At 38.5% G+C, this 27,773-nt stretch overlaps 1 protein-coding gene across 1 annotated transcript in view; it reads left to right on the forward strand.

Moving 5' to 3' along the window:
• GRM3 (glutamate metabotropic receptor 3) overlaps positions 1 to 27,773 on the forward strand; it is a 132,582-nt gene that overhangs the window by 37,851 nt on the left and 66,958 nt on the right. Inside the window, exon 2 of the mRNA XM_036762167.1 lies at positions 2,586 to 3,441. Within this exon, the coding sequence (XP_036618062.1) occupies positions 2,586 to 3,441 (856 nt within the window). The remainder of the gene's footprint in view (positions 1 to 2,585; positions 3,442 to 27,773) is intronic.

The raw sequence follows: 27,773 nt of genomic DNA on the forward strand, positions 1-27,773 counted from the left end.
AATGAAAAGAGACATGCACTGGGAAAAGGGGGATGGGAGAGATAGAAGGGGGAAATTTTTCTTATATAAAAGAGACATGCAAGGAAGAGCTTTTACAGTGGAGGGAAGGGAAGTTGGGAGGCCAAGCAATACTTGAACCTCTCTCTCATTTGAATTGGTTCAAAGAGGGAAGAATACACACACATACACACACACACACACACACACACACACACACAGAGTTGGGTATATAAATCTATCTGACACAATAGGGAAGGAGACAAGATATATGGGGTATGGGGGTAGATGGTAAAAGGGAGGGTGGATTAAGGGAGGCAACAATCAGAAGCAAATAGAATGTTTGAAGAGGGACAGGATAAAAAGAGAGAAGGGCAAACAGGAGAAAATACAATGGTGTATGGCAAGCAGGGTAGGACTTTTTTGTTGTCTTTTGTTTTGGAGTGCTTCTCAGCACTAAGGTAATCAAGTGCCTTTGAGAATTACCTTTGTTTCAATCAAGAGTCTTTGATTGAATCAGGAGTCTTTGATGACCTGCTTAAGTCACAGGAAAGCCTAGGTTACGGTTTGAGTTGCATGGTTGTGATGCCCTCTGACCCTGAAGAAATGTGTATATATACTCTGAGGTTAGCATTTTGTTTGGGGATCACTGACTGGAAGAGTGTCATGTGATTTGACCAGATGAGACTCTGGGTAGCTGTTGGAGCCCCCTGGCTTTGAAAAACCCAGATGTTGGTGCTATTTGTGTTATTTTGCTCCGTTTACATAATTTCTGCTTGTAATTTGTTTGTGTTTTCTCTGAAGTTCAGAGTGTTGACTTTTTCCCCTGAACTAAGTGAATGATATATGTATGTTTAATTAAAATGAGATTTTAAACCCCTTGAAGTTGCTTTCCTTAGAAATGCAGATCAAAGAACCTGGGCTAGCAGCCCTCCTGTATGCCAGTATTATTGGTCTTACATAGCCATAGTAGCAGCAAGTAGCATTGTTGTTACAAATGGTGGAAAATACACAGTTAGTAATCATAACTGTGAATGTGAATGGGATAAGCTCACCCATAAAATGGAAGTGAATGGCAGAATGGATTAGAAACCAGAATCCAACTATATGTTGTTTACAAGAGACACACTTGAAATAGACATACACTGAGTTAAAATAAGGGGCTAGAGGGGAATCTATTATGCTTCAGCTGAAGTGAAAAGGTCAGAGGTAGTAATTATGATCTCAGACAAAGCAAAAGCAAAAATAGACCTCATCAGAGAAACTACATTTTGCTAAAAGGTACCATAGACAATGAAGTAATATCAAAATTTTCTAAAGTCGATCCTCTGATAAAGCCCCATTTCTCAAATATATAGGGAACTCAGTAAAATTTATAAGACTAGGAGTCAGTCCCTAATTGATAAATGGTCAAAGGATATGAACAAGCAGCTTTCAGAAGAAGAAATAAAAGCTGTCTGTAGACATATTTTAAAATGCTCTAAATCACTATTCATTAAAGAAATGCAAATTGAAATGATTCTAACCTCATAACCATAAGAAATGACAAATGCTGAAGAGGTTGAGGGAAATTAGGTACCCTAATAAACTGTTGGTGAAGTTACGAATTAGCCCAATCATTCTGGAGAACAATTTGGAACTATACTCAAAGGACTATAAAACTCTGTATACGCTTCGACCCAGCAATACCAATACCATGTCTGTACCCCAAATAGATTGGAGAAAAAGTAGAAGGACCCATATGTACAAGAACATTTATAGAAAGCTTTTTGTTTTGGCAAAGAATTGGAAATTGAGGAGATGATCATCAAGTAGAGAATGGCTAAACATGTTGTAGTATATAATTGTGATGGAGTATTATTGTGTTATAAAAAATTATGAGGGGCGGGATGCCATTAGGGGGGAAAAACATGGGAAGACCTATATGCGCTGATGTAAAGTGAAGTGAGAAGAACTAGGAGATTATTGTTCACAGTATGGCAATGTTAAAATGATGATCGGCTATGAAAGACTTGACTACTCTGATCAATACAATAATCCAAGACAATTCCAAAGGACTCATGATGAAAAAATAAATGTTATTCATCTCCAAAGAGAGAACTGACAAACTCTGAGTGAAAATTAAGGTATGACAGTCTCAGTTTATTTTTTGTGGTTGCTTTTTGGTGATATGACTACTATAGAAATATGCCTTTGCATAATTTCATATATATAATTAATATCATTTTGCTTACCTTCTCAGTGGAGGGGTAGAGGTGGAAATGAGGGAAAGAATTTGGAACTCAAAATTTAAAGAGAAAAGAATGTTTAAGAAAATTAGTTTTTAAAAAAGAAATAGAGCAAATCAAAGTTTCTGTGCCAACTACTGGTAGGATTGGATCCATGAGATGGAGAAACTCAGGTGCATCCTCAAAAAAATAATCATGATCATGATAAATTACTCAGTTGTTTTCTGATAAAATGAATGGACTAGACTAGATGATCTGTAAGGTCATCAAAATTTATGACTAAAGTTTTCAATGTATGAGATACTGTTGTCTTCATTATTATTCTTATTTTCATTATCATTATTATTTCATATAAAACAGGTGGCAAATCTGCTAAGGCTCTTCCAGATCCCCCAGATAAGCTACGCGTCCACCAGTGCCAAACTAAGTGACAAGTCACGCTATGATTATTTTGCCAGGACTGTGCCCCCAGACTTCTACCAGGCTAAGGCCATGGCTGAGATCTTGCGTTTCTTCAACTGGACCTATGTGTCAACTGTGGCCTCTGAAGGTGACTATGGTGAGACAGGTATTGAGGCCTTTGAGCAGGAGGCACGTCTTCGCAACATCTGCATTGCCACCTCTGAAAAGGTAGGCAGGTCCAATATCCGAAAGTCCTATGACAGTGTAATCCGGGAGCTGCTCCAAAAGCCCAATGCTCGAGTGGTTGTCCTCTTTATGAGAAGTGATGACTCCCGGGAGCTGATTGCTGCTGCAAGCCGTTTCAATGCTTCCTTCACATGGATAGCCAGCGATGGGTGGGGTGCCCAGGAGAGCATTGTCAAAGGTAACGAGCATGTGGCCTATGGAGCCATCACCTTAGAACTGGCTTCCCATCCCATCCGGGAGTTTGACCGTTACTTCCAGAGCCTCAATCCTTACAACAACCACCGAAACCCCTGGTTTAGGGACTTCTGGGAACAGAAGTTCCAATGCAGCCTACAGGGTAAAAGGTCACACCGGAGGGCCTGTGACAAGCATCTAGCAATTGACAGCACCAATTATGAGCAGGAGTCCAAGATCATGTTTGTGGTGAATGCTGTGTATGCTATGGCACATGCTCTACACAAGATGCAGAGGACCCTCTGCCCAAACACCACCAAGCTCTGCGAAGCCATGAAGATTCTAGATGGAAAAAAGCTGTACACAGATTACTTGCTAAAAATCAATTTCACAGGTAAATATATAACTTTAATTCCTCCTTTTTGGTGCAACTTCCTAGAATGATTTAGGCCTGAGGTTCTTGATCGAAGGTCCATGATTTATTTTTTTAAATGGCTATTTCTATATAATTGGTTTCCTTTGTAATCCTTTGCATTTTATTTGGTTTTAAAAAATGTTATTCTGAGAAGGGGCCCATAGGTTTCACCAGACTGCTAAAGGGGTCCATAACACAAAAAGTGCTAAGAGCCCCTATTTTGGGTTAAGAATGCATAATTAATACCCCTGCATGTCAGTCCCTTAGGTAGTTCTTGGTACAGTGTTCCATTATAAATTCAAGCTTTTTAACAAATAGCCCAAAGAGAACTATTGTTATGGCTCTTTGTTGTCCTTATTCATGGCTAAGAGGATATCTTGATGTGTATACTAGGTGATAACCAAAGATCCCCTTGTGCTTTTCCCATAGTTCCATGGTGGGAGAATTTGTAGCTTCCTAAATGTGGGGTATGTTATGTTTGATCCCCTCTTGGATGCTGACCTCAGGATATTACATGGGGCATTTAATCCTGTTGACTTCTTTAGGTGTATCTCCGAGTAATGTGGATGTAGATAACAGACATCTCTTAAGGAAAATTTGAGCCAGAGAATCTCATAACTTCCACAGTGGGGGTGGGATGTGGGGGACAGGGGAATAGCATTCTTCTCTGGACTAATCAGAAAAAAAGAGAAAGAAAGAGGCCCAGATTATGTTACTTTACAGACATTAATATTTTGTTTCCAATATTATAAATCTCCATATATGTGTAAATAAATTTCGAGATATTGCTCAAAGGATATATTGAGACAAGGTTTTGTTTCTGTTTCTAGCAATCCCAAGTAAGTGAAACATGAAGGCAAATCAAAGCCATTCAAATGTTGTTCTTACCTGCAGAGTCTCAGGATGGCATTTGCGTATAAGGAAGTTTTTTCTAAATATGGTAATGCAAGCTTTTAGCACATTCTCAAAGAGATTGAAAAAAAAAAACTTGAGATTCCTCATCCTATTCCAGTATCCTTGTCAAAGGTGCTTCCTTTGAAGACTGAAACTCAAATCCAAGTCATTTAAAAGATAGCTATGATTACCGCTCACAAAAGGCCAAAAATATTGCAATCATCAAATAATATCATTGTCCTGAAATGCAAATCATTTTCTGTATCATTGGAGAGCCAAGCTAGCCTGTATATTTTGCATAAAATGCCTCCCACTCAAAGATATAGAAAGTCGTGCTCTCAGATCACTGAGAAAGAGGAAGAAATGACAAATAGTGTAATCTTCCAACCAGCATTAGCTTGGATACCCCATCACCAGCTCAGTGTTGTACTAAAACCCCAGGGGGATACTGAGAGCTAGCAGGCCAGTGTTGCAACACACAAGTCAGACTTGCCTATAGGCTCCTAGATCAACCACCTCATTTCACAGAAGAGGAAATTGGGGCCCAAGAACATTAGATGACTCCCCCAAATTCATACAAGCAGTAAGCATCATTTGTGGGCTTTGGACTCAGGTCCTCTAAATCCAGATTCACTTCTCCTTTCATTACACCATGATAACAGCTTACACCCCCTAAATACACACACACACACACACACACACACACACACACACACACACACACACCCAGCACTGAAAATGGGTTGTCACCAATGATTCTGAAAGATTACTTTTCTTTACTGTGCTGTGTCTACCATAAAAACATAATAGAACTTTTTTTAAAAGAGGGGGCACACTGTAATTTAATACTTACAGGTATCCAGGTAGTACAGTGGTAGAGTGCTAGACCCAAAATGAGGAAGACCTGAGTTCTGGTCTGGTCTTAGATTCATGCTTCATGACCCTAAGCATGTCACTTAACCTCCTGTGGTCTGAGTTTCTTCATCTGTAAAATGGGGATAATAATAGCACCTACCTAGGGTTGGTGTGAAGATCAAATGAGAAGATATTTGTAAATCACTTTGCAAATCTTAAGGCATTACATAAATGTCAGTTACTATCATTATTATTGTTGTTATTAAATAGCTTCAGATTAATTCCCACTGACATAAGAAATTAGAACAGACTGTAATTTAAAAGAGGAAATAGAGCATCCTGAATGTTCTTAAATTGTCCTACTGTAAATAAACATTTTTATGTGCACACTGCATCTTATTCACGTACTATCCATTTGTATTGCTAAAAATACATGTGATCTTTTCTTTATAATTTTTTCATTCATTTTGAGGTCATTCGCCTATTCCTCCTAACTCATCCTTCCTTTCATTCATTCCTTCCATTTCTTTCCTTCCTTTTCCCATCCCTTTCTTGCTGTCTGTGTCTGATGCTCTTGAAACAGAGTTAACATTTTGCACGTAAACACAGCACTTCCCTGTTCACCACTAACTGGGTCTCCACTGGCAAAGTCAAGTCAAGAAGTAATATGATGATCTACACAACAAAGCCAAATGTAGTTCTGTTAGCCTCTATGATGCTGTTATGGGCTTCAGTTCTACAATCCAGACTTGCTGCAGAGATTTGATCCCAGTGATCCTGCTTTGCCATGTCCTTTTCCATTTGTGAACCCCTACTAGTTACTCCTCCTTTCTGCAAAGACAGCATAAGAGGAAATGGGCTTAAACTAAAGAAAGGGAAAGAAGAGGCTTTAGAATTGCTAGTTAGAATATTTTCTTAGAGAGAAAGGGTAAACAACGGAATAAATTCTTAAGGGATAGTGTTGAAATAGCTAAACACATAAATATCTTTAAAAAACAGGATTTAAAACTGGCCAAGCACACAATGGAAGAAAAGAAAGAGCACTAGGAGAAGAGAAAAGAATAGAAATCTGAGCTGATTGTGTTCAAAAAAAAGGATATGTGATAGAATATTTGTGAAATTGGTTTGTGTTTGTTTGATGGTAGGAATGAATTGCAATTATATTATACAAATGCATTTCATCATCTTAAGAACATAGAATCTCCACAATACTGTAAGACTCTCAGATGTCAAGAATATACTAGTCAAACTAAATTCAGGAGAGATGGACTCTGTATGGCACTAGACACATACACAGTAGACACTCAGAAAATGCTTTCTAAAATCAGTTGGAAAAAAATCCATTCCAGTCATAAATTCCACATGTTAATCTTGAGACACAGTGTTACAGTTGACTCATTTGATAGGGCAAGGTGGTGTTGTTGTCTTTTTTTTGTGGATTGATCAATCAACAAACATTTATTAAGCATTTATGTGCCATGCAATGTACTACAGAAGATTTTTTTTATTTATTATGTTTTACTTTTTCAGTCTAAAAAAGTCTTTCTCTCACTCCATTAATTACCTCCCCCATGTGGAAAGCCAGAAAAACAAACTTCCTTTTACAAACATGTAGTCAAGCAAAACAAATTCCCAGATTGACCATGTTTTCCTCCAAATTATAACTCCATCTGCGCTCAGACTCCAGAATCTTTCCACCCAGCGATGGGTAGCATTTCATCATGAATCCTCTGGAATCATTGGTAGTCATTCACGATCAGAGTTCCTAAGTCTTTGATAGATGTTTGTCTTTACAGTATTGTTGTTACTGTAGAAATTGTGTGTGAAAATACAGATTTACAAAAACAGAATTTCCATAAAAAGAATCCTTTGCCTTAAAAAGCAATTTCCATAAATAGCAAACTTCCTAGTTACATTTCAAATATTGTTCAGTTTTTAACAATTCAATTTATGTATACATTTTTAGGAACACAGTTACATAAAGCAAAGTTCAAGAACATGTCAATTATAGAAAGCAAAATACACTTGCATTTCATGATTTCTCTCAAATTTCTAGTTATCTCAAAGAACTTCCTCTCTCCATCATGCACTATCCTTGCATCTGAGATCAACCCTTTTTTATCATCACATCAGTATTGTGGGTAATCAATGCCTTTTGAATGCCTACACTTCTAGGGTTTCCATGTCAAGTATTTGGATGAACAAGATCCAGCCATGAGTCGGAAATCTCACAAACCAAATATTTTCAGTGATTTTGCTTTATAGCTCTAGCCAGGGAATCATCCCACCTCTCCCAACTTCATTGGGATGTTTTCAACTACCAGAATTTGGAAATAGGATGGAAACAGTCTTCTATTCAGTACTCAACACAGATTTTGAGATTTCAGAGAAAGAAAGAAATTTTTTTTTTGGTAATTACCAACATTGGCCCCAAGAGTGAGGTGAGCAAATGTACTTCTTTCTCTTCTTCGGAGAGGTGGATAGAAATTGTATATACTACCAGACTCAAGCGGTGTATTCCTTAGTTTTGTAGTACCTTTTATTCCCACTTCCCTTTCTCTTCTTTATCATCAGAGTTATCTCTCTGGATAGGAAAAAGAAGAAGGCTATATCTGGAAATGAAGGTGATGTAAAAACAAAAGATGTCAATAAAAATTAAATGAAGTGATAGTCATCAAAGTTCAAAAACAAATATTGAATTTAAATTGTCGTTTGTTTTATAAGGCTTTTTTAAAAACTTCTTAAAATTTCATAGAGTTCATCATCTGGTGGCAAAGCTTTTAACTTTAAGGCAATTAAGCACTAGGGTAAATATATATATGATTATTAGATGTTTAACCAATTATGTGGTGTTAGTGTCATTCTATAGTTTCATCAAAATATACATTCAACCCTATGTACTATGCTACACAGCATTCCCAGGAAATAGATTAGCATTAGGCTTTTGCATCTCTGATTATCTAATCATGCAGTGCTGGGTGTTAGAGTTATTTGTGTCTTATCTACCTAAATAGCAAGGTCAATGAAGGCAGGAACTAGGGCTTATTTCAAATTTATGTCCTCCCTCCCACCCAATTTCTCAATGCCTAGAATAATGTTTTGCACATAGTAGGTGCTTAATAAATATTTGTTGAATGAATTAATAAGCCAAATGAATAGCATAGAGAGGTAGTATGGTATATAAGGTATAAAAGGCAGAATATTGAAGCCCTGGGTTCAAATCTTATCTCTCTTACTTAATCTGTCTAATCCTTAACTTCCTTATCTTTAGAATGAGGATAATAATATCTGTAGTAACTATTTCCCTGGGCTCTTAAGAGGCTCAAATGAGATAATATACTTTAAAGTAATATATAAATGTCTACATAATTATTACTATTATTATTGCTGGCTTTTATGTAGTACTTTAAGGCTCTCAAAGACCTTTATAGACATTGTCTCATTTTGTCCTCACAATCACCCTGGAGGTCCCTGCTATGAATAGCCCCATTTTATAGAAGAGGAACCTGAGGCAGACAGAAGTTAGGTAACTTGCCCAGTGATATCTTCATTTTATAGAGGAGGAAACTCAAGTAAACAATGATTAAGTGACTTGTCCAGGATCACACAGCTAGTAAGTTTCTGAGGCCAAATTTGAACTCAGGTCTTCCTGACTTCAGTTCTGGCACTCTCTCTATTATAACACCCAGCTGCTTTATAATGTGGACTCAAAGACATGGAAGGGATCTTAAAGGTCACTTAGTCCAGCTCCTGTATTTTGCAGATAAGAAATAGCATACATTAACTTTAACATCCCCATTTTACGTGTAGGGAGCTCAGTTACTACATGAACTGCTCAAGATGTAACAACCAGAAAATACTATATGGTCTTTCAAAGGGAGGAAGAATTCCCATATAATGAGCAATACACATGGATGCTGTGCAGTGCTCCTCAAACTGAGAATCTCAAAATGCTGAAAAGAAACATAGGGATGGGTGCTTCTCGAATGGGGAAAACCAAGCTGTGAAAATGAGAGCTACTAAAGGATCATACAATCAATCAATGACAGGGCAAGAGAATATTCCCATGCTCAATACATAGGAGTAGAGGGAACCTGGCTGTCCTGAATGATGAAGCAGGGGTAGGAGGGACTGAGCCAAAGCTTCCCAAGCTGGCAAATATCTCTGCCTTCACTGGGTAGGAGAGCTAGCAGCCTACCTCAAAATCCCCTCTACTGCTTCATTGTTTCTTCTGTAGAACACGAAGGGGAAGTTTCTGCTTTTGTTGTTGTTCAGTCATTTCTGTGGAGTTCTACTCTTCATTTGGGGTTTTCTTGATAAATGTACTGGAGTGGTTCACCATTTCCTTCTCTAGCTCATTTTATAGATGTGGAAACTGAAGCAAACAGGATTAAGTCACTTGCCCAGGCCCATATAGCTAATGTCTGAAGCCAAATTTGAACCCAGGAAGACGAGTCTTCCTAACTTCAGGCCTGGCACTCCATCTACTGTGCCACTTAGTACAGCCCAAATGGGCTTGGGTGCATCTGCTGTGAGGCAGAGACAGAATAGCTTTGAATCTCCTTTATACACACATACTTGGTACCACTTTCAGATACAAAGTAGAGAGGCCATTAGAATGGAAGACTGCAGCACCTCACATACTTATGTTCGTGACTCTGTTCCCAACAACCAGTAACAAAGGCAAAAAGCCCTTGAGTAATGGAATCACAGATCATTAGGGCTGAAATGGATTTTTAGGAATACCTAATCCAACTCCCTCATTGCACAAATAAATCACTCAATAAGCATTTATAGAGAATCTACATTGTATCAGGTGTTGCACTGGGAGCTTGGAATACAAATACAAAAATAAGACATTCTCTATAGCAAAGAAGGAAACAGAGATGGGCAGTGATTAGCCCAAGGTCAGGTAGCATCATCCCTCCAACCCAGATGCTCCAAGAGGTCCTTTCTTGGTTGAATCTGTAACCTCAGAGGGCAGGCAGACCAACAAGAGCATTCTTTTTCTTTTCTTTTTCCCCTGGGCTATGGCACTCCTCCATAGAACACATTTCAGTTGGCCCTATCCAGCATGCTTGCACTCTTGAAAAGCACACAGCTACCCGAGGCACAGCAAGGAAGCCAAGATGGGAAGAGCATATTTAGATGAATGAACTTTGAAGTTGCTGAAAGAGCAAATAGCCCTTGATCTTATTTCCCTCCTCTTGAACTTTTGTAGTTCCCACAAATGCCCAGAAAAGCTTTCCAGTTCTGCTGATCAAAAACTCCCCAAATGTAAAGACAAATGTTCTCTTCTTTTTCTTTTCCTCTCTCTTTGGACAGCTCCCTAGGGCTTATAATGAGAAGCTTCAGCCCTTATATGAGCACCCTAAATGATGTAACCTGTTTGTTTACTCTCTGCTCCACATCTGTTTTGTGGGGGCTTAGCACTAGGAGAAAAGATTCCAGCTGTGAGGTCACACAGTGGATGGAACACCAGCTGCCTGCTACTAACCTCATTTTCCCACACTTGGGCTCCATTCTACGCTGTTGATTATTCTTACTGTTTTGTTGCCGAACTCCCAGCTCCTCTTCTGTTTCATTTGGAAGCAATGGGTTCTATGTTGAAACTTGAAACAGAACAAAGGAAACATTTCCAATGAGGTAGGAGAGGCATCAGACTCAGTGCAGTGTTGACACAGAAGTAGAAACCCAAAGCCAGGCATTCTTCCATGTGGTCCTGAACTCTGGGCAAAGCAACACTTCATGACCCAATCTGCACATTTGTTTTCCCACGTGCTTGTACCTTCAGGCCATCACACATTCCTCTAGAATTGAACTAGAAAAATAAAGTTTAAAAAAAAGGATGAGTTTTTAGATGAGCTATTGGAAAGAATTTCCTGAATAGGAAAACTTAATTGAAATCGGCAATCTCCATCCCTATAGATCAAAGGTTCTTACCTTTTTTCTGTGTTGTGGGCTTTTTGGTAGTCTGGCAAAGCCTGAGGACCCCTTTTCAGAATAATGTTTTTAAATGCATAAAATAGAATACATATGATTACAAAGCAAGGCAATAATATTGAATTGCAAATATAATTTTTTTTTAAATTTTAAGTTCATGGACCCAAGGTGAGGAACCTCTGCTATAGACTTTAAAGAAGACAGTTATCTCTCTTGCTATCCTGAGAGTTGGACCAGACAAAACATTTCCTATAGCAGCTCTATATGACACTGAGTAGGAAGCTTTGCAGATTTCTATGATGACAGGGCATGGAATAGAACTTTTAGAGACTGGAAATATTAGGATTAGGAATGATGATAAAATCATAGGATTAATGAGTCAGAGCTAGAAGGACCACCGAGTATACGCTTTTACTTTGCAGAGGAGGAAATTGAGGCCAAGAGAGGTTAAATGACATACCCCATGTCAGATAAATGGCAAGGGGCAGGATTGAGAGTCAAACCAAGACTGAGATTTGAGTGGATCCTCTGACTCCAAATCCAGAATCCCTTCCATGGCTCTAAGGGGGCAGAAATTGGTAACCAGGAACCATTACTCCTTTCTTCCTTTTGCCTCCAGGAAAACATGAGCAAATACCCTTTGGAATTAATCTACCCTATTTTGAAGGAGTGCAGATCTTCTAGATTACCCCTATTTAAGTCCCTTTTAAATGTATGACAATCATTTAGAGCATATAGCATCCTTGTAAGGTCAGGGATTTGATGTAATACAACTGAAAAAGCATTGGTTCTATTTAGAGGTTTGGGGTTCAAATCCCTCTCTGAGCCTTACTGCCTATGTGATATTGGTCCATTCACCTAATGAACATGGGCCTTTGTTTCTTCATTAGTGTATCACCAACACAATATTCACAGCACTGACAGCAACTATGAATATGCTGGCGTAGTTCTGAATCACAAAATATAACAGACTCTCTGTATGGAAGAAAGAACCAAAACATTTATTCAAACACCAGAAAGCCAAATCCATCACAGCAACAAAGAAATCCACATACAATAACAATGCAGGGGACATTTCCATTCCCAAGACCTTCCCCCTCCTTGAGCCTTCCCACAAACAAAAACTCATTGCAGATTCCTCTCTTCCTCAGCTCTAACTGCTCTGAACAACTTCCTCTATTCTGCTCCACCCTTCCTGTTCCACCTGTTCAGCAATCTCCTTCCACCACAAGCTTCTATGACTTAGGCTTCCATGTGACTTAAGCAGGTCACGTGAGCCTATTAATGGATGGGAAAGATCTTTAAATTAAGCAAAAAAAATTCATTAGCAATACAATTAGTAAAAACAAGAAAGTTAGACTAGATGGCTTCTGTGAGGGCTCTTTCAGTTCTCATTCTATGATCCTATGATTAAAATCAATCAGCATGGATTTATTAGGGGCTTAGTATGTTCCAGACCCTACCCTAAGCAGCAGTGATACAAAGATAAAGGAAAAAAAAATACCTACCCTCAAGCAGCTTGCATTCTAATGGGTTATAAATTCAGTCCTATATCAAAATGTTCATTTAGCTTCATTCTTTGCCTTGTACTATTCCAATAACCTCAAATAATTTTCTCACAAATGCACAGAATTTATTCCACAAGAAGAACCAATTGTTTAAGTGTGGATTACTCCTAGTAAAAGGAATACCTGGCCTTTAATTTGTGGAGCTACTGAACTGGAGGACATTCCTTGCAGAATGCCTAGAAACTGGTCTCATGGATGCAACTTTTTTTTAATTATCCTTGAAAGGAGAAGACACACCAAAAGCTGTAATACTTTTAAAAGGGTTAAGGAAAAGGATTTTAACCCCTTAGATCTGGAATTGGAAGGGACCAGTCCAACCCCCTCATTTTACAGATAAGGAAACTGAGGTAGATTAACTTTCCCCGGGTCAAACAAGTTGTAGGTGTCAGGGTAAGATGGCAGCTTTCTTCCATTCTTCAGCCTTCTAGTTGATTTCTTCTAAGCTTAAGTCTAGAGAGCTAAACTACTGAGTCAGGAAGTGAATATATAAATATGGTTCCCTGAGGGCCAGACTGTAGCTTTATTTTCACTTTCTCATAATGATGTGGAAGGATCTGAATTCACCTGAGCCCCTCTCCTCCACATTGCCTGCAATGCACTCCCTCTTTATCTTCCTTCGCTGCCTGCCCTTCCCTGAGTCCCCAGTTAGAGTTCATTTCCTCCTCAAAAAACTCTTCTATCTATGATTTTAGCCCAGACGTGCAATTTCATCTGTGTAGGAGTTCTATGTGCTTTCCTGTGTATGTGTTAAATATTCTTCTCCTCCACCCCCTCGTTTCCCCACACAGGCAGTGTAAACTCCTTAAGAGTGGGGGATTTGGGGCTCTGTATCCTCAGCAATTAGCTAAACAAATGTTTGTTGAATTGAATGTAACACAGTTATTTCCTTGTCATTTTGAGCATGCTCATCAAAAAAAGCACACCCAAGTTAGCAATTTGTAAACATTAAAACCCTATGTGAGCATTTGCCAAGAGCTTAAATTGATTAATAATAACACTTTTTATTTGCACATTTGTGCGTTCATTGCCACATCTGATCTGCTCAATGGTCGTGCAAGGTAGGCAGAGTAGGTATTATCATTCGGATTTTATAGATGAGGAATCCAAGTGAGTGAATTTTCAAGTCAGTTCAACATGGATTATTAAACCAGTATTAGGTGCCAGATAGTGTGCTAAGACCAGGGGACATAAAGTCAAAATTAAAACAGTCCCTGCCCTCAGGTGCCTGCCTTTTCCCAAGCAGGGATGGGGAACCTGCTGAGACCACAGATTCTGATCCCACATCATATAACTATTAACTTGCCAAGCCTAGCCTAGAACTGAGGTCTTCTGACTCCAAGTCAAGTAATTTTGCTCTCTCATTGTCATTAAGAGGGAAGGGCAATATAATAATCTCTGCTTCTTATAAAATAGCAAGGCTTAAGGCACAACGAAGGCTGACCGCTGAAGTCACAGCAGAGGTTGCTCTGTAAATATTTGGAAATGTGTTCCTTAAAGGTAATGGCACAATGGGCAGCCAGGTGGCACAGTGGATAGAGCATTGAGCCTAAATTCAGGAAGACTCCTCTTCCTGAATTCAAATCAGGCTTCAGACACTTACTAGCTATGTGACCCCAGACAAATCACTTAACCCTATTTGCCTCAGTTTCCTTTTCTGTAAAATGAGCCAGAGAAGGAAATAGCAAACCACTCTAGCATTTTTGCCAAGAAAACCCTAAAAGAGATCACAGAGTCAGACACACTGAAAAATTACTAAACAACGACATAAAACTTAAGTTGAAAAATCTATGTTTTAATTCTCAATTTTTCTACTGCATGGTATTATGACCTATAGAAAAGTATCTTGTAGCCTCTCCGGACCTTAAGAAATAAATAAATACAAGCCTCTTAAAGTCAGGGGGTTTTGTTTTATTTTGTTCTTTGAATCTATTCTGTCTTTGAATCCCCAAGACATACCATAGTACTAGACCAAATCTATCTTTCTAGACTTCTTTACATTATTCCCCTTTAGTACCTCTAGGGTCCAGTCAAAGTAGTCTTTTTATCATTCTTCTTACGTGACACTCAATTTCCCACTTCTAGACCTTTGCATTGACTGTCCTCAAATTGCCTGGATGGCAGAGCCTCCTCACCTCGACCTCTTAGACTCACTAGTCTCCTTCAAGATTCATTCCCTAATGAAGTGTTTCCTTTATCATCCCAGCTGCTAGTCCCCTCACTCTCATCACTTTGTATCTATTTTGTAAATAATTTGTATGCAGCTATTCATGTTGTCTCCAGCATAGAGTGTAAGCCCTTGAGGGCAGAGGCTTTCGCTTTTGTCTTTGTATCTCCAGTACTTGGCACATTGTAGATACTTAGTCATCACTTATTGGTTGTTAGTTGATTATTTTGTGTCTAGTAAGCATTTAATCAATCCTTGTTGAATTGAGAAGGATAACACTCAACATTTGAGAAATAATGGTGAATCGTTAACTCTTTGCCGGAGCACCCCCAAAACCAAGTTATTTGGTCTTCTGCCTTATTTTAAAACATAAAAGAAGATTAGGAACTGTGCTGCCTGTGTTTGGGGCGGAAAAAGCCATATTTCATCTAATCAGTAAACATTTCCTAAAGCAGGTGAGATTAGAGATGGACTTTGAAAAGAGATCAGAAAAACCTGAAGAATTCAGAATGGGGAAAGGTTTTAGGTTTAGTCAGGACCAACCAGAAGATAAAGATAAGGAGAGATTTACTTACCCTGGGGCTCTCAGATTGTAGCTGTTAAAACAATGAACCTTCTTAAACATTTTGATTTCTTATAACAATAGAGAAAGGTGATTGATGTATCTCTTTTATATCTGTTGATTAGGCAAACAAATTAATTTTCATGTTCAATTGCAGAAGTTAAGCTCAGTATTTAGCTCCAGATCTTAAACTTAAAAGAGATAATTTGGCATAATAAATGGGGGCCTATCTTTGGAGTATGAAATACTTTACTTCATGTCCTTACTCTGACACTTTTTAAACTGTGATATCATGCACATGTCATGTATTAATTAATCTTGGGATCTTAGATTTAAATCAAGAAAGAGGCTTAGAGCCCTCTAGAGCAAATTCTCTCATTTTACAGATGAAAAAGTTTAAACTCAGAGAGGATAAGTGATGAGCCCAGAGTGTGACGATCTATTGAGAGTCACTTCTAATGTTATAATCTAGTAAATTTCAGAGGCAGGATCTGAACCCACATCTTCCTGATTCGAAAGCCAGAACTCTAGTCATTACACTATGAAACTAATCAACAAGAATTCATTAAGTGCCTACTGTGTGTAAGGCACTGTGCTAGGTGATAGGGGTAAGGAGGCAGGTGAGAAACAGTTCCCACCCTCAAGAAGTCTGCATTCTATTCTGAGGGACAAAATGTAGGCATCTACAGAATGAATATCAGGTGGAGGGTGGTGGGGAACAAGCATCTATGAGAATCAGGATGAGGAAGGGGTTTCATGTAGAAGATAGCACTTAAAATGAACCTTTTTAAAAAACAGGAATTTTTGATAAAGAGGAAATGCGTTCCAGGCATGGGAAAAAGCCAGTATAAAGTCAAGGAGATGGGAAATAGTGTGTTATGTATGACTCACAATTGCACAAGTTTGACTGGAGAGGAGAATGTGTGGAGAGTAAATTATCATAAACCTAGAAAGGTAGTTTGCAGACATTGTAAGGCATTTTAAATGCCAAACAGACAAGTTCTTATTGGATCGCAGAGGCAAGAAAGATTACTACAGTTTGTTGAGGAGGGGAATGCCATGGTCAGACTTGTACTTTAGGGAAAAAATAATTTTAGCAGCTGTGTGAGAGTTGTATTGGAGTAGGAAGAGAATGGAGGCAGGAAGACCTATTAAAAAGACATCACGATAGTGCAGGTGAGAAAAGATGAGCAGCAAGGCAGCATAGTGGGTAGAGTGCTGGGCCTAAATTCAGAAAGATTCAACTTCCTGAGTTAAAATCTGGACTCAGACACTTACTAGCTGTGTGACCCTGAGCAGTTCACTTAAGCCTGTTTGTCTCAATTTCCTCAACTGTAAAAATGAGCTGGAGAAGGAAAAGGAAAACCATTCCAGTATCTTTGCCAAGAAAACTCCAAAAAGGGGTCACAACAGATCGGGTATGACTGATCAACAACAACGACAAGACTAGGCTGGTGGATGGAAGTATGGGTAGCAAAAAGGGGGATGGATCTGAGAGGTGACGTGTAGGTAGAAATGACGAGATCTGGCAACTAATTGGATATACTGAGTGGGTAAGTGTTAGGGATGGCAGGTGATGTTGAGATTGCAAACCTAAATGAGTGGAAGGATGGTGTTCCCTGGATAGATACAAAGCACTCAGCCTCTCAGTTGCCTGGGTAACTCTCTTAAGGCTGGAATTGCAACCAGCAAACCCATACCCCAATTCCCCACAATTCTCATTTTGCTTCTGTCCTTCCTCTTAAAGAGTATGATTCTTGAAGGGTAAAGACAGAACACACATTTCTAAAAAGGAGCTGATACCCAAGATAAGCAAGGAGCTGATAAGAGAGCACCTAGTTGAACCTGAATCACCTAGTCCAAATGAGCTTTGACCTCTAGGACTCAAGAGCTGTTGGGATGTGATTGATGAGCCACCATGAGTGATACCTGAAAGATTGTGGAGAATGTGAAAGGTACAAGTAGGACTGGATAAGGTCAACTGCCCAGATTTTAAAAAAGAAAAAGAGAACAGAACCTCCAAAGGCTATTGTCAGAGAACTTGAATTTAATTTCTGATAAAATTCTGGAAAGGATTATTTTAAAAGATGATTATTCAGCATCTAGAAAAGGAAATGGCAATTACAAAATTTCATCAAGAAGAGATTATGCCAGACTAACCTTTCTTTTCTGACAGGGTTACTAGGTGATTAGGAGAATATTAAATATAGAGCTTACCTAGATTTTAGCAAGGAATTCGGTCACTTGTCTCAAACCATTTTTATGGAAATCATGGAGAGATGTGTATTAGATGATGGAATGATTAAATGAATTCCAAACTCCTATAGCTAGACTCAAGAGTTATTCAATGTCACAGGTGACCAGAAGTCACCTGTTAAGTTCCCTAGAAATCTGGGCTTGACATAGTATTGTTTATCATTTTTATCAATGACTTGGATAAATAACACAGATGGCATGTTAATCAGACTTTCAGATGAGACAATGCTGGGAGGTTTCACTAACACACTAGATATGGTAGGGTCCAAAAAGATGATGGCAAGCTAGAGCATTAGGCTGAATCTCACAAGACAAAATCCAGTAGGGATAAGTGTTTCTACTTGGTGCTTATACTTGGATTTGAAAGAATTAAATTCACAGGTATGAGACAGAGGAGGTACGGTTTTCAGACAGCAGTTTGTCTGAAAAAGATCTGAGGACACTGCAAGCTTAGTATGAATCAATAATGTGTTGTGGCAGCCAAGAAAAGCTAATACATGCTTCAGTTCTTTTTGGAGAAGTATAATTTGTACAAATAAGGTGATAGGCTCCTTCTACTCTGCCTTAGTTTTAAAAAATGCCTGGATTTTGTTGTGTTAGGTTCTGGGTACTATAGTTTCAGAACAATTTTAGGAGACTTGTGGCACAGTAGTGAGTGTGCTGGACCTGGAGTCAGGAAGACCAGAGTTCAAATGCAGCCTCACTTACTAGCTGTGTGATTCTGGGCAAGTCACATAACGTCTCTGAGCCTCAGTTCCTTCATCTGTAAGATGAGGATAGCTATAGCATCTACCTCCCAGGGAAGCTAGGATCAAATCAAGTAACACATAAAGTAATTTGCGAACCCTAAAGCAATACAAAAGTGTTGCTGTTGTTGTTTTATTTGCTTGGAGAGTGCCCAGAAGGAGATATAGAGACTTGGTTGAAGGATATGGGAACATTTACCTGGAAGGAAAAGAATCAGCAGGATATTACTATCTTCATGTATTTGAATTGCTAATCATGTGTGTACCTCTAAGAGCTAATCTGACATATACCTCCAAGTGTGTTCTAGGCAACTCTCTAAGGCTATCTTAAAGGCTATCAGTTGCAGAGAAAACACATCCCTGGATTAATAAAGAGAGTTCCCTGAAGTAATGACATCATAGGTCCAGTCCCCAACCCTATCTCTGTCCCAGTCATGCGGAAGGAGGAGCCTTCCCCAAAAGGCCAAACCAGAATCACTATGTAAAAGATAAAAAGGGATGTCAGAGAAAGAGCTGCCTTAGGAGGTAATGGGCATCCTCTCCATGGAAGTCTTCAGGCCTAGAGTATGGATGATCACTTGCTGAATATGGCATAGTGGGGATTTCTTTTTGGGTATGGGTCAGGCTTGATAGCAATAGAGGTCTTTTCCAACTCTTCAGTCCTGTGATTCAGCTTGTAATGTCTACTAAATAAATCTATCCCATCTTACAGTAAAATTCTCCTAACTAAATGATGTGACCTTGAACAAATCCTTAGCCTGCTCAGGTCTACTATGTTTCATCTACATGACGAAGATACTAAAATTTTCTTATTCTTACCCTCACAAGAATTTATCATTATAGCTAATGAGATGGTATCTATAAAGGGATTGTGCCTGTTCCATAAGACTGTCAACTCAAAATAATTTGTATACAATGAAAGATATTTTACATAGATGAAATAGCTACTAAATATAAAAAAAACTTTAATTTTCTTAAGAATTTTAATTCAGCCACTGCTGGAAATGAGACTTGAGTTTCAATTTTGGCTCTGTCACTTACTGTTAATTCTGTTACTAGTAACTTTTGTTTCTACCAGTATGACCTTGGATAATTCATTTAAATGATCCTCAATTTCTTCATCTATAAAATAAGGGAATTGGACTAGATGGTTTCTGTGATCCTTCAAGCTAAAGATCTCCTTTCCCAGCTACTTTCTCCACTCCTTTCCTTCCCTAAAACACACCCACATACACACATACACACACACACCCCCAACCAATAAAGTCATTTCAGTTCAGTTTCTTATCTTCATCTTTTAACAATGCCAAAATAGTGAATCATTTTCTCTACTTCATAAAATTTTAATGCAGTTGAGACTGTTTCTTGTCCTCCAGTCCTGCTTCAGCGGGCATTGAGCAGAGTGTCACTTTTCCTATTGGCTCAGGGCTCATAATAAGATTGTCCAGAGCATCTCTATTGTCGTGAAATTCACCTTAAGGGAAACATCTGGAAGGAGGATGGGATGGGAAAGTTCAAATGGATAATAACCCATTTCAACCATAAATTTATCTATATAGCCCACAAAGTACATGCCATTTATTTTGTGAGATCTCCTCCAAGTAAAGTTTATACAAAAAGGACAAGAGAGGCTTGCAAAAGGATATGAAAAGGCATCATATTAGACAGTCTGGAGAATTTTTGCAGTTTACTAACATGAAGGGATCAAATCTTTTTCAGACAACTTGCTCTTTCAAATACAAGTATAAGCATGAAGTATAAACACTTATCCCTACTGGATTTTGTTTTGTGAGATGCAACCTAATGCTCAACTTGTCATCTTTTTGGACCCTCCTATATCTAGCCTCTTAGTGAAACCTCCCAGCTTTGTCTCATCTGCAAGTCTGACTAGCATGCCATCTGTGTTGTTTATCCAAGTCATTGATAAAAGTGATAAACAGTACTTGGCCAAGCCCAGATTTCTAGGGCACTTTATGGGTAACTTCTGGTCAACTTGACATTCAACGACTCTTGAGTCTGGCCATAGGAGTTTGGAATCCATCTAATTGTTCCTTCAACTAATACACATCTCTCTATCATTTCCATAAAAATGGTTTGAGACAAACGATCAAATTCTTTGCTAAAATCTAGATAAACTCTATATTTAACAATTGCTTGTCTGTCTAAAATCTAGTAACCCTGTCAAAAAAGGAAGTAAAGTTAGTCTGGCATAAGCTCTTCTTAATGAAATTTTGTAATTACAACTTCTTTTCTAGATGCTCAATAATCATCTTTTAAAATAATCCTTTCCAGAATTTTACCAGGAATTGAATTCAAGTTCACTAACAATAGTATTTGGAGGCTCTCCCCCCTCCTTTTTTTTTTTTGATTTGGGCAGTTGACCCTATCCAATCCTACTGGAGCTTTCCCATTCTCCAAAGTCTTTCGAGCAGCACTCATGGTGGCTCATCAATCACATCCCACCAGCTCTTGAATACTAGAGGGTGTAGGTCATCTGGGCTAGGGTATTCAGGTTCAGTTAGATGCTCTCTTATCAGCTCCTTACTTATATTGGGTATCAGCTCCTTTTTAGAAATTTGTGTTCTGCCTTTACCCTTCAAGAATCATATTCCTTAAGAAAAAGGCAGAAGCAAAATGAGAATTGTGGGGAATTGGGGAATAGGTTTGCTGGGCGTAATTCTTGCCTTCAGGGGCACTGAGAGGTTGTATATTGTATCTATCCAGCCCAAAACCATCCTTGCATTCATTCATAGGCCCTAGCAAGTGTAGACACCATAGGAAGCTTCATTTCAACCCTAACTTTCTTACCAGTGCTACTCTTTCCTTCCCTCTAGCTAGACACTTCCAGCCCCACCCCTTCCATGGCCCCATCTCCCTGCAGGAAAGAATCCAGATTCCCTTTTTCACTTCAGCCTTCCAGGGCCCTCCCCACTTCTCAACTGTAGTAGGCCTCAACCATGGTAGGTACCACCCTACCTACTCTCTTGCTACCTTGATGAACAGATGTAGCTGCTCACACTGATAGAAAAGCAAGCAATCACCAACGATAATGATTCCAGTAAGATGGGAAACCACTAGTCTTTATCATTTTGGCCTCATACTGTGCCCTCCATTCCACCAAACTTTCCCAAGGGCTCTGCCTTTGTATGCTCCAGACCCCCAGATATTGCCATGTGAACTGCCAATCCTCCCTAGAGCCCTTGGGCTTTGCCATCTATTCTATAGTAGGACCACCAGTATATTCAGTCTGCCTGGAAGCCAGACAACTACTTGCAAATTGTATAGGGTGTCCCAAGCCTATTAAAATTAGAACTCTACTGACTTTTGGAATACCCTGTATTATAGGGGTGTTATTGTTGAGTTGTTTCAGTCATGTCCAACTCTCCGTGACTCCATTTGGGGTTTTCTTGGCAAAGATACTGGCATGATTTACCTTTTCCTTCTCCAGTTCCTTTTAAAGATGAGGAAACTGAGGCAAAGAGAGTTAAATGTATTGTTCACAGTCACACAGCAGGAAGAGTCTGAGGGCAGATTTGAATTCAGGTCCTCTCAACTCCAGCCTTGCTACTCTGTCCACTGAACCACCTACCTATCCCCACTATTATAGGGATAGGTGGAGGAAACACCTTTTCATGTACAGCTTGGACTGGATGGCCCCTGAGGCCCCTTCCAACTTTTCAAATCCTATGATCCTGTAATGAATTTTACAAAAGCTACTCATGAGATCATGTATGGAAGAAATGCAATCTATATCAGTGGAAAAAAATACCCGCATTGATGAAACTGATTATTTTTAATACATCCTAATGGTCTGATTTTATTCTTCTTTACTTGGTTTCCCAGGAAAGAATGGAGTAGATCCAAATTTATGTAGTGCCTAAAGCATTGTGCTAAGTACTTTGTACATATTTTCTCATTTGATCCTCACAACAGCCCTGTGAGGTAGGTGCTATTATTAGCCTGATTTTACAGTTGAATAAACTGATGAAGACTGGTTAAGTGAGTTGCCCAGTGTCACACAGCTAGTAAGTGTCTGAGGCCAGATTTAAACTCGTCTTCCTGATTCTGGGCCCAATGTTCTATCTCCTGCACAACCTAGCTGCCCCTAAACAAAGAAAGAACATAAGGAGATTGTTCAGCGGTTTCACAATACCACGGACCACATTATTCCAGAGTAACAATTATTCTCCTAATCTATTTATCTGAAGCTTCAATATGCCTTAAGAGGGCATATTGAGGTTCCTAAAGCTGCCCAGTTTAAAACTAGGAAGAACCACAGTCCATGAGATCATGCCTTTTGACTGCTAAGAATAATAATACTATAATAATACTACATTTGTATAGTGTTGTGATGCTTCCAAAGTTTTCTTCATGCAATCCCTTTGTTGTATGTATTTGTATCCGCATTTTGCCTGTGGGAGAACTGAGGCTCAGAGATATGAAGTTACTCATCCGGGATCCCACAACTGGAAGGTATTAGCCAGGGATCAAACTGAGATCCTCTCTTTCAAGGCGTAGCCCTCTTTCCACTACAATAAGGAGGACCATGATTTGCATTTGTTACGATCTATACACAGAGTCAAGCTGTTTGCAAAAGGAATCAAATAATCACAGAATCCACCAAATGGAAAAGGACCTTTTGGATTATCTAGTACAACCCCTTCATTTTAAATATGAAAAACCCAAAGCCCAGAAATAGTAAATAGGTTAAAGCTCCCCAACTAGTTATTGCCAAAAGAAGCCCCAGACCCTAGGTCCCCTGAATCCCAGCCCTGAGTTTTTTTTCCATTATGCCAAATTCATCAATAGATCAATCAATCAACAAGAATATAGCAAGTGTTTATTCTGTGCCATGCAATGTGCTAGTCTCTAGGGATGTGAACACAAAAATGAAACAGTGCCTGTCCTTAAGGTACTTACATTCTATCGAGGTGATCAACATGTAGATGTGTAAGAATATCCAGGGGCAGCTAGATGGCACAGTGAATGCAGTGCTAGGAGTTCAAATGTGGTCTCAGACATTTACTGCCTGTGTGACCCTGGGCGAGTCATTTAGCCCTGTTTGCCTCAGTTTCCTCATCTGTAAAATAAGCTGGAGAAGGAAATGGAAAACCACTCCAGTATCTTTGCTAAGAAAACCCCAAATGGGGTCACAAAGAGTTGAATATGACTGAAATGACTTGATAACAACAACAAGAAAAAGAATGTCCATTATGTATTCAAAATAACTACCAGGTAATTTATAGAAATCAGCTCTAAATTGTCATCTTATATATGCAGGTATAAATCCTTAATGAATGGCTAGCTTCCTCTCAGTAAGCCTGAAGTTCATTTCTCTTCATGGAACTGATCTATTTTGGGGGGAGGAAGGAGGAAGGGTGTCCATGTTGAGATTTTGTTTTCTATTGGAAATATACTGTTTGAGAAATTCATTGTTTCTCAAATAGCTCATTAATGTGACCCTCGTTACTATCATTATTTATAGAGAGCTATTTCAAAGTGCCAAGATTTATTTTTACTTTTAAAATATATTTAACAGCATCATATATAAACAGAGTGTATTGTGTTGGGAGCAATAAAATCCACATTCATCTGTCAGAAGTACAGAATGCTTCCTATAAAGCTAATTCACTAGATAGAAGGTCTATATCAGGGTTCACGCAGTTCTCTTCTCTAAGGGACTAACTACCTAATTAATTATGGTTTGAGGGAGTTATTTCAAACATGTCTAGCTTCCTAAGTCTCCAGACACAAAGGGTCTCAGGCATCGTCCTAAATATCTTAATCTTCCAAACTGTTCAAACTCAAGCCAAATTCCTATAAGAAATCAGAGTCTAAGAATTTAGATAATTGGATATAGATAGATAATACATAGATAGATAGATAGATAGATAAATACATAGAATCTTTCTCATCCAAGTCAGCTATTCTCCTTACAGCCCAAACACTGTACCACAAGTTGGATTTCTAATCACCACAATTTTCTCAAAACAGTTTTATAATTTGAATAACAATTAATTGAAGGTCTTCTGGCTATATTATTCCAGCTGAAGTTATAGATATAAAAAATTCTTCTAAAGGTACATTTGAAGATGTACTTAAATCTTAAATCAGGAGACATGTTAAAATCTAGATACTTACAAATCACATGATCTCTCTCAAACTCAGTTTATTTTTGGTTTTTTTTATCTATTAAACTGAAATAAAAGCTTGTACTAGCTATTTCAGATTTTTTTTAAAATGAAAACACTTCATAAACTTTGGAACATTATATCTATGTCTTTCCATATATATGTGAGTATGTATGCACATAAATGTGTTGTATGGTATTGCATACATATAAGTATATGTTCATATACAGGATGTTCCAAAACTCTGAATGATTAAAATTGCACACAGACTTTTGGAACACCCTGTATTTAGGATATTCTAATTCCATAGTACTCAGGCTTCACTGGTCTTTAGATCCTCAACTTCAGGATAATAAATTCCATACTAAGTTGTCTAAGCAAGAATTGTTGTTCTAGAGCTTAAAGGGACTTTAGAATATCTAGTCCAAACCCTTCATCTGACTTATGAAGAAGATGGAGCCCAGAGACTTTAAAGGACTTGCCCCAAGTCATGTGACTTAGGAGGAGTATATGACTGGAACAGGATTTGAACCTCAGTCCCCTCACTGCAAATTCAGTATTCTTTCAGCTGTGCTACACTGCAACCTCTGTATGGTGGATGGTAACATGGAGGGGAAATCAGCTGAATGTGGGGTGCCTGGCTGAAAAGACCTATTTCTGACACTGCCATAGACTCAATATCCATCTCACAGATGCTTACTCTTGGCATATTGCAATGAAATAATGTGACCCAAGGTGTAAGTAGGGATGCAACAACAGGGAAAAGGCAACCTCATGTTTGCAATTGGATGCTTTTATTCTTTTGTCAATTGTCTATTACTATTCCCAGAGTTCTCTTCAAAAATGCCTCACTATCTCTATTAAATTAGTAGGCAGTAGACTTGATGTTTTATTGGTCAGCCTTATCTCAGAGTTCTTAAAGCAGAAAGGGCCCTTTGAGATCATCTGTTTCAAACCATATATGAACCAAAACTTTATTTCCAATATGACTCATAAGTGATTCTCCAGTCTCTACTTTAGGAATACCCATGATAGGGAATTCCCTTGCTCCTGAGGCAGTTCATTCCATTTTGGAACAGCTCTAAATATTAGGGGAAGGTTTGTCTGTTTGTTTGTTTGTTTTCCCTTTATATTGAATTTAAATCTAGCTCTCTACATCTTCTACCCATTCTTCCTAGCTCTGCACTGAAGGGCCAAACAAAATAAATCAAATTCTTTCTTTCCAAATGACAGGTCTTCATATATTTGAACCTAACTATCTTTACTTACCCTAATTTTCCCCCAAACCTTCCCTTCTACAGATTAAACACCCCCCAGTTCCTTAACTGGCTCTGCTTTCCATTCCAGTTCCTCCCAAATCTCCTCTTCTCCAGAATCAACATTCCCAGTTCCCCTACCTGCCATGGTTTCCAGTCACCCCTCCCATCCTGGTCATATTTCCATGGACATGGTCCAATTCACCAATGTTTTGTAAAAATGTGGTACCCAGAATTTAACACCTTACTTCAGATGTGATCTAATCAGGACAAAGTATATTTTACCATCTTCCTTGTTTTCTACTTTTTTCTTCTATAAAAGAAGCCCAAGATCCCTTGAGCACTGGTTTTTGGTTGTTTCCCTCATAATGTTTAACTCCTTCAATGGATTTGCACTCTATAGAGCCGCTAAGTCTTTTTCCCAAGTACTGTTATCTAGCTATGCTTCTCCTAGCCTGTACTTAAACAGCTTATTTTTTAACCCAAATGTACTTTACTTTTTTCCCCCCACTAATTTCATCCTCTTCATTCAGTCCATTTTATTGGCTGTGAGATCTTTCAACCTGTTAGCTCCCCCTGCTTCACACTATTGGCCAATTGTGCAAGCCTCTGTCCAAGTCATTGCAAAAAATGTGTGTGTACATATTATATATATGTATAAAACAAGACATGGACTATGAGAAGGGAAAGTTCTACATGGTGGGACTCCAGGAGTTCCCAGACAATGCCTCAGGATCAAAAATATCAAACCTACCACTCACCATAGCTTTAGTTCATTGAATCCTCCAGATTTTCTAGTATTTAAAACTAACAAATATTAGAAATGCTAAAACTCATAAGAAATTTTCAACCTTATCAGCTAACCCCTTAGTTAAATTAATACTAACTAATCCAATAAGTATTTATTAAGCATCTATACAAGGCAATGTGCTAAGCACCAAGTATACAAAAGCAAAATGGAAAAAAAAAAAAACAATGAAAAGCTGTGCTCCTATCGCTTTGGTTCTCCACAGCATTTTTTTAAAAAAGAAAAAGCCCTGTAAAAGATTTATATCCCAAGATGTCTAATTTTTGTTGTTGCCTATGATTCTGTGACTGAAGAGTAGTTATATTCAGCCTCCAAAGCAAATGGAAGCCTTGATACCCTTCAGGCTGTTGTCAAAGTGAAAGTCAAGGAAAAATTAATTCAGTTAAACAAGCAGTTACTAAACTCTTACTTTGTGCTATACTCAGTAATAGGTATGGGGGACACCAAGATAAAAACTAAGCCATCACTTCCCTTAAAGAACTTGCATTGATAGGATATATACATAAATATCACACAAGGAAACAAGTCAGAAGAGAATAATAACAACCTGGGGCGGGGGGGACCTAGCAAGGCTTCAAGGAGGAGGTGAAACCTGAATTAAGCCTTGAAGGAAGTCAAGGATTCTGACAAGAAGAGATGAAGAGGGGTGTCCATTACTAGGATGCATGCCATAGTCTTGCACTTGACACTGGGAAAGCCAATCAAGTTGGGTACTATGTCACAGCTAAGACAAAACAAATTATCAGGATGTTGTTCTGCCCTCTCAAAACTACTTAAAGTGAATTTTTTCTCCCATCTTGGAATTTTACACTGTCACCCTAACAAGGCTATAAAGTGTAAAGGGTCATAATTCTTAATTACTGGATTGGGTTCCCTGGCTATGTTTACAAAAAAAGCAAGTAGCCCTGAGGGTGAAGTTAGGCTGTTTAAAGTCGTGTTTTAATTTTTTTTGTAATTGCAATTTGATTGGTAGTATAAATTACAGAGTGTACTTACTGCCTTTTGTGCCCAGCATTTCCCAAAGTGAATAATTTTGAATTAAAGGCTGATGCCCATCCAAAAGGTTCCCAGAATGTTCATAGGCTCAGTGAATTATGTATTAAACAGAATTCTTTAGGCTGAAGATAA

The sequence above is a fragment of the Trichosurus vulpecula genome, chromosome 5 (genome assembly GCF_011100635.1).
Source record: "Trichosurus vulpecula isolate mTriVul1 chromosome 5, mTriVul1.pri, whole genome shotgun sequence".
Classification (NCBI taxonomy): domain Eukaryota; kingdom Metazoa; phylum Chordata; class Mammalia; order Diprotodontia; family Phalangeridae; genus Trichosurus; species Trichosurus vulpecula.